Below are 15,612 nucleotides of genomic sequence, written 5' to 3'. Positions count from 1 at the left end.
TAATCTTTTTTGCAGGATCCTTAGAAGTGTTTATTCAATTTGCAAAAGGTTTCAACCAAGACAATATAATCTAGTAAGAGCTTTTCAACACCAACAATAATAAGACCTAAAGCCACCACTATTTATTTAGCTAACTGCTACATTGCTTCGGTTTGCTGAGACTCCAGCATCAGTATCGGGGAGTCACGTCTCTTTTGCTCACGTCTCCACGCTCAAGTAGCAAACAATAAAACACTTGACTGGGCTAATTTAAGAGATGAGACGTGCCGAGGACAAAAACCAGAGGGGAGAGGAGGATAAAAAAGGATAAAAAGAAAGTTAAAAAGAAGGAAAAAGGAAAAAAAATGCAATTAAAAGAGGACACCACGTTGTAAAATGTGACTGTGCAGCCTTGGCTTTAGTCATAGCTAGGCGGACAGAGAATGGAGGCTTGCATGGATTGTTCTGCTGCTGCAACTAATAGCAAAATCACTGCAGTGTAAAATAGAAATTTCAGACTTGATTAATTTATGTATTAATGGATGAGGCATTCTTCTTCTCTCGGTTAATTTTGCTACGCATGCTGTTGCACTGTCAAATTGGCCCGACTACTCCATGATATTGAAATCAAGTCTAAGCAGCTAGCTAAATAAAAGGAAAAAAAAAAGAATCTGGAATTTGGATTTGATGTGAACAATTGGGTGGTTCCCCGGTGATGCAGAGCTAGAAGGCCGTCATCAGTGAAGGGATAGTATTGCTGACAATGGCCCTTAATGGCCATGATTTAGGAGTCAGAGGGAGAGACTCTGACTCTAAGACTGAAAAAAAAAAAAACTATGACCATTTAGGGGAAGTCATGAATAGTCGGTTGATCTGATGAGACGAATTGGATGTTGCAAACACGGTGTTAAGTCTTGGATCCGTTTGAGAGTGAGAAAAGAGTGCCTTTCAAAGTGATGAGGCGAAACAAGTCTTTGTAATTTGCTTACATGAAACGCTTAACTGCAACAGAGCAAAACGAGCTAAACTAAGTCTTGAGTTTAGAGTTGGTTCCAATTATGTCTTGAACACATTAACACAATCTTATCACACTTTATTTTTGTTCCTCTACGAGCTACATTAATAAAACTATATAATAAATGTGTTCTTTAATACTATTTTATTAGACAATGACTGCATCTGGCATCTGATTTGTAACTGATTCAACAGATTCAGCCTGAAGGCTACATTTTTCATATTGAAGCAATTAATTTTTCAAAAATCCATTTGTTGTTGTTATGCATCCTGTTATTTTATTTATGACTTTGTCGATCACAAGTCTGTTAAAAATCAATCAATCAATCAATTTACCAACCAATCAATCAATTCAATACATTTTGTTAATATGGCTCCAGTTCATAATACAATCATAAAAAGTTACAAAAGTTTATTAGATTCTATGTGAAATAAATATTATAGTTTTAAGAATTTCTAAACTAAACGCAAACAACTTTACAGAAAAGAACACATACGATTAGGACCACTTAGTTATTGCTCATACTTCATACTAATCTTCTGCAATCTGATCTGCAGAGATTTTGGAGTAATGCATTAGTACATTAGCTGATCTAAAAAAACGGCTGGTATTCTTTGAAAAATACTTTCTTTTTTGAGTTTTTATGACACTAGTGGCGCAGTTTTATGGACAGTAGGCTCACAGGAAGGGGCGTATAAAAGGGGGGAGAGACATGCGGGAAAGGACCACAGGCCGCATTCGAACCTGCATCGCCCGCGTTAAGGACTAAGGCCTCCATACATGGGCTGTGCACACTAACCAAATCGCACCCTATTTAATGTCACGGTGTTGAACGATACCAACTATATTTCAATTCCTCTGCACTTACAGGGGGAATTGACAAAAACATTCTTGATTTTAGGCGACCTCTAAAGCCAAGTTCTTTCACATAATTTTTTTGCAGGTAGCGAACAAACTGGGGCAGAATGTAAACAACGGGAATGTTGGGTTATTTTGGCAAAATATATATATTTTGACTATCTGTCATCTAATTTTGGGGAGAAATGTTAAATAATAAGTGCTATAATACTATAATAATAAGTATATAAGTGCTCCTCTAAAACGATGGTGAATCAAGGGTGTGCAGGCAAGCATTACCTTCAATAGGAGCCAAGATGACTCGGGAGTGGTCGTAGGCGATGACGTTGGCGTAACGATTTTTGGGCTTGTTCACCTCCAGATTGGAATGCTCCCAGGTGAACTGCTGGCCTGGATCAATAGACTGATAGGAGGCAGACATAGCCGAAACATGGAGACATAAAAAAAGTAATCAGAGAAGCTGTGAGAGGCTCTGAGTTATAACAATACAGCTGCGGTGCTGCAAAGAAGAAAGAGACATTGAGGAGGCTCTTCACTTAAAGAAAAACACCCTGCTATGAGGAACATCTGCTTTCTGACTACCTGGAATACAGCAGCTGCTAAAGTGCTATGTGTATAGTGAGAAACAACTGTATAGATCAGAAAAAAGCCAGACAATATTTGAAATACCAAATCAGTAAAGGTGTGTGAATTGCACAAAATCACAAAAAATATTTATGATTCTTTTCAGAAATATAAAGATGTCATCAAAATGTTTTTGTTAGTATCTGCTGGTTTGGAAGGTTTTGTGTAGAGATGGAGGCTTGAATCATAATTGCAGTATTCGGTTGTAGTTTTTACACAACACATTTACCACAAAAATATATTTCTTGGCAAGCATGTTTTAGTCCATTTGGTGACAATATGTGATTTCATGTGATGAAACTTGTTGGTATATAAATTCTATTAGGTGCCACATTATCTATACTGGATTTGACTATTAGTCACTAATGACATTAAAGCCAGCATCTAATTTGTGGTTTTCTTTAAGCAGTGTCAACATTTGGAGGAAATATGAATTGCATTGATACATCTAAGCTAAAATTTAACACATGTTGAGATATTTATTTTCAGGCATTAGTCAGGAATAATTGTCGCATGCCCCTCTCTCTGCTTCCTCAATCAAAAAGGATGGCTCAAACTAGCTATCTTATTCTCTAAACAGAGTAAGTTAACAACAGTTCACTCTCTGATATAAAACTTCTAACACGTCCAGAGTTGCTCTTTTTAAGGCAACATCTGTTGTTGCTTCCCTGATTTATTTCTAGGGATTCCCCCATTCTCAGTGTCCTTCTCAGGTAGTGTGAATATAACTTCTCCTCACTTTGACTGCTTTAAAGGAATAGTACACCCAAAACATGATTAGCCTTCATTTTCTACTCACCCCCATGCTGAACAACACTCTGGAGTACTTTTTTGATATCTCAAATGCATCTGGAGATCTGGGAGGCTTCTTGCTGTCTGCTGACATTCAAATAATGGAGGTCTATGGTGACCGAGGCAGAAAGGTCCATAAAAGTCCACAAAAAACGTGTCAATATTCCTCCATACTGCTCGTCCAATGTATTCCAAGTGTCCTGAGTGGGTAGCATCCAGAATTTACTCGAAACGAAGTCATTTAGAATGTTTTTAGAGCATAAACAGTAGTGTATAGGATTTCCTGAAAGCGCGCACATGCGCGCTCACGACGCTACGGAAGCCGGCAGACCAAACCAGCGCATTCAGCTCGGCAAAGAACTCATGCTCTTCCTCAACACTGAAGTCCTCAGACATTTTTCTTTCGTTGTTTCTTTCTTTGCACAGGTAAACAGCACATTTTTTCTTCTACGCTTGCATTATTGGCAGAGCAGACGCTGAATGCGCACTTTCATCTGGTGTGGTCTGCCGGCTTCCGTAGCGTCGTGAGCGCGCATGTGCGCGCTTTCAGGAAATCCTATACACTACTGTTTATGCTCTAAAAACATTCTAAATGACTTCGTTTCGAGTAAATTCTGGATGCTACCCACTCAGGACACTTGGAATACATTGGACGAGCAGTATGGAGGAATATTGACATGTTTTTTGTGGACTTTTATGGACCTTTCTGCCTCGGTCACCATAAACCTCCATTATTTGAATGTCAGCAGACAGCAAGAAGCCTCCCAGATCTCCAGATGCATTTGAGATATCAAAAAAGTACTCCAGAGTGTTGTTCAGCATGGGGGTGAGTAGAAAATGAAGGCTAATCATGTTTTGGGTGTACTATTCCTTTAAGTTAAACACATACATGATGTTAATATTTAAACTGACCATAATTCAAGCTTAAAAAATTACATAACCTTGTTATATGCAAAGAAGGACTCTCCAATTGAATCATTTCATTACATACATTAACTTGTTATAATTACCTCAGAGTAATTTTATCTATTTTAACACATAATCATTAAATAACTTTTAAGTGTTTTGTTTTCTCTGCAAAAAGGCAAGAGAAAAGAATTAATAAACAGAGTAAAAGAGCTTATCTCTTACCCCTTCAAAAAACTTTGAACGAAGTTAACCTCAACAAAAATCAATGTTGTGATTTCTATTCTATACTTTTATTATTACTTTTGAAATGTTTTATTGATTTTACAGAGAGCAGATAACTTTATGTATTTAATGGGAGAGCAAAAACATAAAACATAGAATCAATTTTTTTACAAGCACAAGAGGGATTCTTAATGTTCCAAATAATACTGCTGATTTTTTTTTTTTTTTTAGAAATCTAAGGAATGTACAACTCTGTGCAACTATTATGGAAATTATGTATTTTTATTGAACTATTCATGACTTTCATCATCTTTTGTTATCTCACAAGAATTTTCTTTTCTACTTATTCTATTTTTTATACAACCTGCAATGTTTCTATCCTTTGCATAATATCTTCAATTTACACGATTTTCCTGACAATTTCAAGCTTATCTCTTTGAATAAATCTGATGTCCCATATTATGCTAGATTGAAAATAAAAACATTAACAATGAGGCCCTCAGAGCATGGTTTTGGCGTTTGTGCAGTAAAATTAATCTCAGATGAAGCAGGCAGCCTTTACCAAAAATCTCCTTATTCCCTCTTCTAAATTAGCTGTTTTGGCTTTCCACGCCCCGATCCTCCCAAAGGCCACACCTCCACAACCCACAACCATGACAACCAGTCAGAGTTTGCAAAGATAGCGGTTAGGAGTGTGGAATAATCCATTAAATAAAGGCCGGAGCTTGAGCAATGGACTGCTACGGGCCGCACTGGACAGTGTATTTCCCCTTATGACATCATCAGGGGAATGCTATTGCAAAAGAGCATTATGAGCAAAAATTAGATAAGAACTAGAGAGAAGCAGTAAAAGAGGTGAAAGGGATTTCTTTCATTTGTGAACCTCATATACAGGCTTGATGAGACATATGCCTGTTGCAAAAGTTTATAACACATAATATGGGACCTTTACAGAGTCAAGTAAACAAATTATGTACATGCGCAGAAGTGCCAGAAATGGATTAAATTAAATCAGTCTACTAATTCTGGCAATAAAACTAGAATTTCTCTGCCTTCTTCATAATTTGTTATGAAGTGCCTATAAATGAACAGCAGTCCCTGCCAAGAAGAAAAGTCTTGCTTTGCATACTGTAGCTTCTGAGAGTATCCTAAGCATCTTCAGGTGAAAGCATTGTTGTCTTTTCATCGCTGCTCCTGCTTCAGATGATCTCCTCCTTATCTCTACTCCCCCACTGTGATGCTTTGCTCTGCCTCCTCGCAGTGAATCTTTATCATTAACCAAACCTTTCCACCTCATTTCTCTCTCTCTCTTTTTTTTCTGCTTCATCCCCCTTTCTCTTACATACTGCCTGGCTAAAAACCAATCAGTCAAAGCCCCTACAGAGCTGTGCTTGGCAAGCTGGGGTGCCAGGAAGAACAGCCATTCATCAAGAAAATAACTAAATTAAAATTACACTTCTCTATTTAATTTGGTCATTTATTTTTCCTGAGGTGGGGGGGGTGTTTGAGGACGGGAAGGCAGACAGTGAGAGAGGGGAATAAGGACAGAGATGAGCTAGTGTCTGGAGGCTGTCTCTCAAAGCATGGTAATTAGAACTTCTAGCATCGACTCTACCACTTTTTTCTTTTCGTTTTTTTCCTCACCAATGAAAGAAGCAAACTCATCCCGTTTGGTATACAGTCCAAATGCTGGGCTCTTGAATAATAGATACCCAAGAAATGCTGGACTGCTATGAGAAGTCATTATCCACCAACATCCACCAGCAGGCATGATGACGACAATCTATGCCTCCGTACCGGCTTTATACTTTAAGCTGGCGGGCAACAAGGCGTCAGGCTCTGTGATTTAGGGATGGTGAGCAGAGAATATTGCTTGTATGCAAACGAGAGCTGATTCAGCGCTCCTGATTTCTAATCAACTCTGGTGTCATTTATAACCGTGGCCGACTCAGAGCTCAGACAGCTCAGTTATACACTCTGTACACACACTACACACAGACACAGGCCTTCAGAAACGAACCAAGGCTGGCTGACTGTGCAGAGCTCTGGGTAGGAATATAGACTAAATCTCTATTGTAGAAGAAAGCAAATCTTTAGTCCAAATTCATTGGCGTGTATAAAACATGTCAATATTAGTGCTGTGGGTGAATAAAAATATTTATTTTTCCATTTCCATAATGTATTCTAGTAGAACTAATGATTCTATTCAGTAAAGAATTGGAGTTTGGCAGCTAAAAAATGCTTCAACAAGCTAACGCAGACTTAAATGATTGATCTCAATAATTATCCTGCTGAAATATGAAAAAAAAAACAGACAGGGAAAAAATATGCACCACTGATTGCTTTAGGAATCTCAAGTGCCAGCTGGCGGAATTTAGTTGTCCAGCAAAACTAAGACATCTACAAAAGAAACCTTGTTTTTTACATCGCAACAAAAACAACTCTTTTGTCCAGTTCCAGTGAAAACACAATCAGACAGGAATCAATACTCCAGGAAATTTGAACCTCAGGCCGCGCTCACCTCATATTCCTGGGAGAGCTTGAGGTTGTCATTAGCTTTGAGAAGTTCGGTGTGCTCGGCCAGCTCAGAGATGGGGATCGGAGGATGATTCATCATACCTGTTCGCCAAGAAAATAGACACAGGAATTCCATGTGGGAGAGGAAAAAAAAAAAAAAAGGTCCATTAGTAAAGAAGACAGGCTGAAGGTTCAAAAGTTTGAAAACGCAAGCTTTAATAGGTGAGAATATATTGCCTGTGCAACAATGATGGACTTGCTTTTAGTGATGGGGAAGCTTGACAAAGGCAGTGAACCAATAAATAAATAAATAGTGATGTAATAGTTACCAGGCCAGAGCTCAAAGATAGTCGTTTTTCAATTGACGCTGAACGATTTTTTTCTTACCGAAAGGATGTAGCAACAGAAAGCTATAAAGCAAATGGGATTTCTTCATTATTCAAGAAGCTGATGGATGTTGGAGCCAAACGAGAGTTGCTGGCCTCAACAATCAATGGCATTACCAATTCAACTAGCCTAGGGCATTAGATTTAATGCCACAAGATTAAAAATACATGTATATTTGTGGAAAGATCAAAATTTAAATAAATGTTGAGTCCTATTTTATTTTCTTAATAAAAAGAAGTACTTTGCACTACGCCTGTAGAGAAATGAAATGGGTAACATGTTCAATATTCTTCAAACAAACAAGAAGAGTAATTTAAACAGTTATTTTAATCAGTAATTTTAATCAGGAAAGAATAAATATCAATGTCTTTTGTTTTTAGGCCCCAATAAAATAATTAGCACCTTGTGTACTTCCCTCTATGCCAGCAATTTACTTCTTTACAGTCATACTTGTGACATTTGACAGAGTCTAACTGGCAGTCTTCTCTCCAAAAGGCTGTTTTTTTTTGCTTTTACAGTAACTAAACAATTCACTTCAATCTATTTATATAGCACCAATTAACAACACGTCATATCAAGGCACTTTACAATTCAACCAGATCATACAGTCAAATTGATACAAAGTTGTCTATCTAAGGAAAACTAGTTGATTGCATCGACTCATTGTCTCCAAGGCCATCCCTCACACCAAGCATAGTTGTAGTGACAGTGGAGAGGAACAACTCCCTTTTAACAGGAAGAAGCCTCCAACTGAACCAGACTCGGTGTGAGCGGCCATCTGCCGAGGCCGACTGGGGTTCAAGGAGACAGATGCAGAGATACAGAAAAAAGCAGAGATACAAAAGGCAACTGTCAACCTGGATAATTTTTTTTCTTTTTCTGTATATATTTCGAGTGTATAGAAGCAAAAAGTATTCCTTTTTAATAAAACTGTGAAAGCACCTTTAAAATGTATTTAAACCAATTAGGAAAAAATCATTTAAAGAAAAAAAATATATTTTTGGGGGGATATTTTCTATTACATTTTAATGGATTATATACAACCCAAAACTTCTCCAAGAACATCTGCAATTGGTTCATTGAGCAGTATAGTGAAAAAATAGGGGTATTGTTTGACAATGTGGTTTATCAATACAACAACAATACATAAAGGTAAAATTAAGTACCACAATTATTTAATTGGAACCTTTTCTTACCCTCAAAATACCATTGTCACTTTATGGTTAGTAGTATCTTTTATATGTTTACTTTTACCAATACCTGAATAGAAAGCTTCAAAATTGTAATCAAGCCCTGACCTGGGGGGTGTTTATGGTGAAGGAGGTGAAGCGGGATCAGGAAGTTAAGGAGTGGGAGTGAAGCTGAATGACACAGTGAGCTGCTCCATTTCAGACTCGAGTAAAACAAGCAAAAAAAAAAAAAAAAAAAAAAGCAAAGAAAAGAAAAATACCCCTTGCTCCATCTTCTCTCAAACCAATGCACAACACTGCCAAGATAAATACCTTGGCCTTGCAGGATAGCAAACATTCTCGGTTGCATTTTCCATCTAGGCTTCCTAAAAATTCAAATGTGATCTCTCCAAAGAGCAATCCTTCTACAAACATAAGGAAATTATCATGTTTGTCAGTGCAATTTTTTTTTTTTTGCCATGTTGCTCCTATCATCAGAGCTGCTGCACAGACCGGTTACCAATCTGCTTAAAAGCATAAAGCTGAGGTCATGTTATAAAGTATGGGGAAAAAAAGCACACTGTGTAGCTCTGTCTTTGCATGTTTCCTGGAAACACTTATCATTTTTGTATTTCTAATAAGAGGTCTCTTATTCTGCTGAACATTGAGGTCAAAAGTCAACAACATCATGAAATCTCTGTGCAGAAAAGTTAGTCAGGGTTAATTGGGCATGTAAATTGGCATAATCACATTAAGCAGCCTTAATTTTCCCTTTCAAAGAGTTCCCCAATGTCACAGAGGTCGCTCATGTTTTGGTTGCTTTTGTTGTGCTTAAGAAGGGGCTCGACTCTCTTCACTGACAGTTTTCATTAGTAACGGCACTTTGATTTACATTGAGAGAACAATGAGGCAATAAATTACATGAGGATTACCACGCATATGTGAAACAAACGGGCATGACACTCAAATGAATGTAGTGGCATCCTACCTACATTGAGACTATTGTAGATGAGAACCAAGGCACACATGCCCAGAAGACGAAATGTTTTTTATTTATTTTATTTTTCTTTCAATAAAACGAGAGAAGGAAACAAAAGAGGTTTTTTAAAAATGTTTAAATTAAAAAAATACATATTTCAAAAAATTATGTATTACTAGTGAAAAATTAAGATATGCATCAAGAAAAGAGCTAATTTTACTTCCTGCATATTAGTTAGCCAGTTTACTGACAGGAGGTAAACTGCAAGAGAAATAAGTAGACGTAAATGCAAATGAAGAGGCCCTATTTCTCCATGAGAGAGGAAGGAGATCAAAGAGTGTTGGTGTTGAATTTGTGCATGTGTGGCTCTGTTTACAGAGGTTCCAGATATAATTAAAGTTAGGTTTTACTCTGTTTACTGCTAAAATTACTGCTTGCATACCATTAAACTATGATGCATGGCTACAGGGAGGGGCAAGTAGTATGTTTTAAGACATTTTGTATTTAATGTGGATTTGCTGTGGGAATGAAAAGACCCAGTTAGAGCTAAAATAGACTAAAGGTGTGAAAACTATTATATGTTTTATGTCAAACTAGGGGAGAACTGTGTAAAAAAATGACAGAGACTGTAAAATGGTTAAATTCACCAAAATATCAAATAAGATGCACAACAGATATAAAAGAGTTACAAATCTTTAAACTTTAACTTCAAATGTATCTTCTTCAGCTTTGATTATTGAATGGCATGTCAAATTTTGGTTCTTCTTTTTGGTTTTCTCTCTTATTACAACCACTAAACAGCATACAACTTAAAGCACTTCTTAAGTCTAGACAAATTTGATACGAATTATGATATTTGCTTTGATGAATAAAGAGGACAAGTCTTTTAACTTAATTCCCTAATTTCCTCTGTGAAAGAACATTTATTTTTTCTTTGATGTTATAGTCCCTACACCCCCCAAAAAATCCTCAATTAGCAAAACAAACAAAAAAATCAAAGAAAGCAAATCAGTACAAGGTGCATATCTAAGTTTTTCTTCATTTTTCTTGATAAAAGCTCAAACTAATACCAAATTCAATTCAAATTAACAAAAATCCCATTACATATTAGCTGAATATTTTAAGCCATTTATAAAACAGTATAACAAATTTATATTTACACTTGCTTTTTTAACATACTAAAGCAGAGCCAAGTCACTTGATGACAGAAATATTAAGCTAATATCCTTTAAATTAAGCCTTTCCTGGCCCAGAGTGGCCTGTGTGTTTCACAGCAGTCTAAACACGACCAGTGGAGAAAGAATAAAAACAAACTAGCTCCCAATTACACATTTGCAGATTTGCAGCCAATGTGGCTGAGAAATAAAATGATTCCTTTTGATAAGCCAAGCCAAAGGCCTTTTTATGATGTTGCATATTTCCATATAAAAAGGGAAGAAGTCTGCTGGTAAGCAACGAAAAAAAAAATGGGGGGAAAATGAGAGGAAAGTCTTTCTCTCGGATGATTCTTTTCAGCAAGAGGGGGGTGATCAAATGTCGAGCCATTGTTTGGAACTGCTTTAATTAATTCTACTCGTTATCTCATAGCGCAGAAAAGACCCCGTTTTGGTTGGGAATGGAAATGGAGCAGTGCTGGTAAAGGATGAGGAGGAGCGGGAACAACAAGGAGTTGTGAAAGACAAAGAGGAATTACACAGATTGTGTTCTTTTTTACAAAAAACAAATCTTTAAAGCATCTATATATTAGCAGAAGAGATTGCACAGGTTATATATGCATTGTGGATTAATGCATTGCCATTGGCCATCATGGATCGTGTCACTGGCATCCGATTAAAGAATAATCTCAGTGTAGTGATAGAAAACAAAATAATTATTGGCTGAGATTTGTGGTATTGTGGAAAGAAAATGTGCTTTATTTTTTTTTAAAGAGAAGCAAATCTAGAAAAGCAGCACAGAAAAAAAGGTCAAACATATATTTAAAAGAAGCTGGCACAGAAAACTAACTTTCATAGACAAAACCTGCTTCACTCTGAGGACGGCTTAGACCAGAATCTGAAAAGGACAATAAACATAGGAGACAGTGTGTTCAAGGAGCTATACTGCAACACAAGATGCAAAATGAAAACAAAAAAACATGTAAAGCAATGCACAAAAGTAATGTAGCAGTTTTTGTTCTTCGAGCAAACAGTCTAAGCTAAGTTAGCTCATTTCTTCAGGATATTTTGCATTATGGGTTATAAACATTTGAACAATAGAATAAAATAAGGCTTCTAATACTACTAGGAGCTAACAAAGAACCTTACAGAAGTATAGCCCCATTTTACACATCCCTTTTGAAACCATGCCGAGAACGGTTCCAGCAAGGTAACCAAGATAACTGTTAAGTGTAAATGGAACGCAACTGAACTGGACCGTGCCAGACGCAACCAAAGCACGCTAAATCTAGTACTAGTTCAACAGTAATGCCCGGCACGGTTCACTTGTGGCTCGGGTTCTCTGATAACAAAGACCGCTTGAAAAGACTGACTCATTTTGCAGGTTTTCTGACATGTCCGGCTTTGCAATTCAAAGATCTCTTCACCTGCTAACACGCAAACTTCTTCTCAGCCTATTAACAATAAATGGCATTTATCAATTATGGTGCCACCATTTTTGTTTGTGCAATTCCCATCTTGGGAGCTGTAGTATTGTGGAGCGCTGATAGGAGAGGAACCGTGCTAGTGCGATGTGTAAATGGTTGTAAGCTCCAAGAAGGGGTGGAACGATTCACAAAATCCACGGTTCGGTTCGATTCACGGTTTCATGGTCACGGTTTTCGGTTCGGTTCGATTCGGTATATGTTGATTGTTATACCGAAATCCCATAAAAATTTATGAAATTAATGAAAAAATCCCCCAAAACATAATGGATTGCAATTATTTTAAATGATCCGCAGAAACCCTGGATCATTTCCGTATGTTTTGCTGCTTTGAATTTAATTATTTCGCGCATGCTCTCTACCATCTCCAAGGGACTCAGAGGGGAGCGAACGGGAGCCACAGTGGGGGCTGTAGGCTTTGCTTTGAGCAGCCGGTCTGGAGCACAGCGGGGCGGAGGGGGGGTTGCTGACAGAGTATGAGGGATTTCGGGGTTAGCATGACATGTTGGTCATGTTGCTGTTAGCATAAACAAAATGTGTTGCACAATGCTTGCACACTGTTGCACTTTTATCCACAACTTTCTTTCCGCCGTCATCGTAGGTCACTCTAAATGCAAAGGGGTCCCATACAGCAGACCTATAAAGTGCTGCTGGCGCGTCTTCCAACTCCTGTTCTTTCCCACTCGCCAGTCCGACACAATTCTCCACAACAACTGATTTTTTTTCCCCCTGCTACACCCGGCTAAGCTGCTTCACTTCTTCTTCTTCTTGTTTACTACTGGTGGTTGGCTTTGGTCGCAGTACCGCCACCTTCTGCTCTGGAGTGTAAACGCTTCGCCTATGAGAAAAAGGAGCAGCGCATGAACCGAACGAAACACACGCGAATCAAACCGAGACAGTCGAACCGAACGGTTCGGACGGTTTTCATAAATCGTCCTATCCCTAGCTCCAAGCTAATTCCAAACTCGGCAGGGATACATTTCAGAGGGCTAGTGTAAATGGGGCATATTTCTCTTAAATTTACCACATTTGGTTTTATGATAATTATAATGGTTTATGGGATTTTGGGGAATGTATTTGATGAAGTGCAAAACAGGCTTAGATTGGAAGGTAACCGGACTTTCGCTCATGTTTGTGGAAGTTTTGACACCAATCCAGGAGACTCTGGTGGCAACAGAATTTACAAAGACTCACAAATTTCTAACTCTTTAGAATTAATCCCTTTCTTTCCTTTTCAGAACTAAGCTTCACTTTGTATTTGTCTGTTGAACAAAATCTGATGAAATAACTTTTTCGGTTTTAAAGTGACAACCTCGTTTTAGAAAATCAAGGGGTATGAATACTTTTGCAAGGCTTTATCTTTTCCACAACCCTCCCTTAAAGCGAGACCAGTTGGTCATTATTGTCAGCGTCTGCATCTCTGCAGGAGAACCACATATCAACAGTTAGAGAGATCATTGATTTGTTATCTGAAAGCTTTTCAGATATCTCCTTTCAGAAAATAGGGGAAGGGATAGAAAACTGTAAAATCTGTTTATGTTTGCTGGGGAAAATTAACGATGAATGGCTTCTTTGTCTGTAGGTCTGCACTGAGCCCCTAGAAGTGAAGAGGGGGGAAAAGGATCTGCATTCCTGGTTGACAGCTTTGAAGCAAGAGATGATTGGAGTCAGAGCTCGGAGGAAATCTTATCTCCTTAGATGATCAGGTGAAGCAAAGCCTGTGTCAGGACTGAATAATGTCTGTCCAAACAGTCCCTCATAAACCTATGTTAACTGAATACACGTGTAACGAAGAGATGTAATTTGGTAGGACGTATCAAATTTGCCTGTTGAATAAATGGGAATGCTGGCAGACAACAAAATGAACTTGTTCTACATAACATGGCGAAACAAAGCTCTGTGCTTGTCACGCACAAATATAAGCTGGCATAGGGGTAACAGCGCCAAGCATTAGGTGAGTTTACCTTGTTTAGACATCTTAGTGTGAACTCATCATGGTAGCGACGTCATGTGACAGCAAAGGGGTTAAAGACACTGAACATTCCTCCCTTCCTAATTGATTTGTGACAATTACTAATTAAGCCTTACGGGTGGTACTCTGATCCCCTGTCTCAGAACGTCATTCATCACAGTAGGGAGGAGGTGCAAGCGTGTCTGATTCTGTTTATGTGTAGCATGTCGGTGGTTTGACAGCCCCATGAGGAGGAGGGCACGCTTGTTAAAGTCACCGCCATAATCGGTAGAAACATGTAGGTTGCTGATGCCTATGAGGGACTGGCTGGTGCTGGGTGATTTTCAACATATGCAACACCTTTTTTCTGCAAGGGGAAAGGGGAATGTTTAATATTTATATATATATATATATATATATATATATATATATATATATATATATATAGTTGCTGAGATAAAAAAGTGTTTTACACAGTTTTCTGAAAAGTGTTGCAGAACATCCAACGTATTTGAAGAAAAGTAAAGACTGGAGCAACATAAAGAAATAATAAAAGAGTTCAAAGGTTAAAACTATTCAGCTGTTCTGTAGCAGGCAAAATTCTTTCCCTTTTATTTGAGCAATATTAATGATGGCCTTTTTATTTATTTATGAAGATCAAGGATTTCAACTGTGACATATAAGACAGGGTTGCGGGTTTGCTTAGAGATGTTTAATAATGCACTAGTGATTACTTTATAGTTCTCCAATTAATTTAGAAAACATTTTTGGCAGGAGAGACATGAGGATAAGCATTCTTATTTTTCTGTAGCACCTGGCTGATCCAAGGCCTTTACAGTTATACTTGTTTTAATTAGTCAAATTAATTACAAGCTTTCAAGCAAGAGTCAGTTCCATTCTGCCAACTGTGTCAGTCTTTAGACAAGTCCCCCGGCAAAAAAGTAAGGAAAGCGTACTGGCAGCTGCTGGAGGCTGATGCTGAAACTAAATGAGTGTTTTTTAAAAGCTACTGTGGGGCAGAAGCTGAATGTCAAAAAACAGAAGGCTGCTGGAGTAACAAGCAGCAGGACAGTATTAATGTGCTCCTAAAAAAATGATGAATAAACTAATGCAACAAATTGTATCAGAGATTTTCTACTGTAAGCAAGTTTTAGGTTCCTTGCATTCATGAACATTGGGCTTTGGCGAAATATAAACCTGTCATTTTCCATAGGTAAATTAATCTTAAAGGCATCTAGAATAACATTTTCCTGAATCTTTGTCATATCTAGAATCAATCATTTTAAGTAGCGGCTTAAAATTCATTGGAAGTGTGTTTTTGCTTATTTATCTTCTGAGAAACTTTAAGGTTGCATTTCTCTTTTCTCTGATCTTGGTGTATCGGGGATGTCATGAGTTTGCAAAACACTGGCCTAAGATTATGCAGCATTAAAATAGGTTTAGCATTTTGGTAATAAAAAAATGTCTTAGAAGATATCTTATTTGGTATTTTTTGTTTCAACAAGAAGACAGTTGGACAACTCGACAATAGGAGGGATGTTGAAACAAAAGTGAAAAAAGCAATATATGGTC

At 37.7% G+C, this 15,612-nt stretch overlaps 1 protein-coding gene across 1 annotated transcript in view; it reads right to left on the bottom strand.

Annotated features, from left to right (window-relative positions):
- ptprsa (protein tyrosine phosphatase receptor type Sa) overlaps positions 1 to 15,612 on the bottom strand; it is a 197,162-nt gene that overhangs the window by 27,929 nt on the left and 153,621 nt on the right. The window contains 2 exon segments of the mRNA XM_038291557.1: positions 2,132 to 2,255; positions 6,921 to 7,018. Of these exon segments, the coding sequence (XP_038147485.1) occupies positions 2,132 to 2,255; positions 6,921 to 7,018 (222 nt within the window).

The sequence above is a fragment of the Cyprinodon tularosa genome, unplaced genomic scaffold (genome assembly GCF_016077235.1).
Source record: "Cyprinodon tularosa strain WSP-4 unplaced genomic scaffold, ASM1607723v1 ctg30, whole genome shotgun sequence".
In the NCBI taxonomy this organism is placed as follows: Eukaryota; Metazoa; Chordata; class Actinopteri; order Cyprinodontiformes; family Cyprinodontidae; genus Cyprinodon; species Cyprinodon tularosa.
Note: the sequence above shows the minus strand (reverse complement) of the source record. Positions and strands in the feature narration are given on the sequence as shown.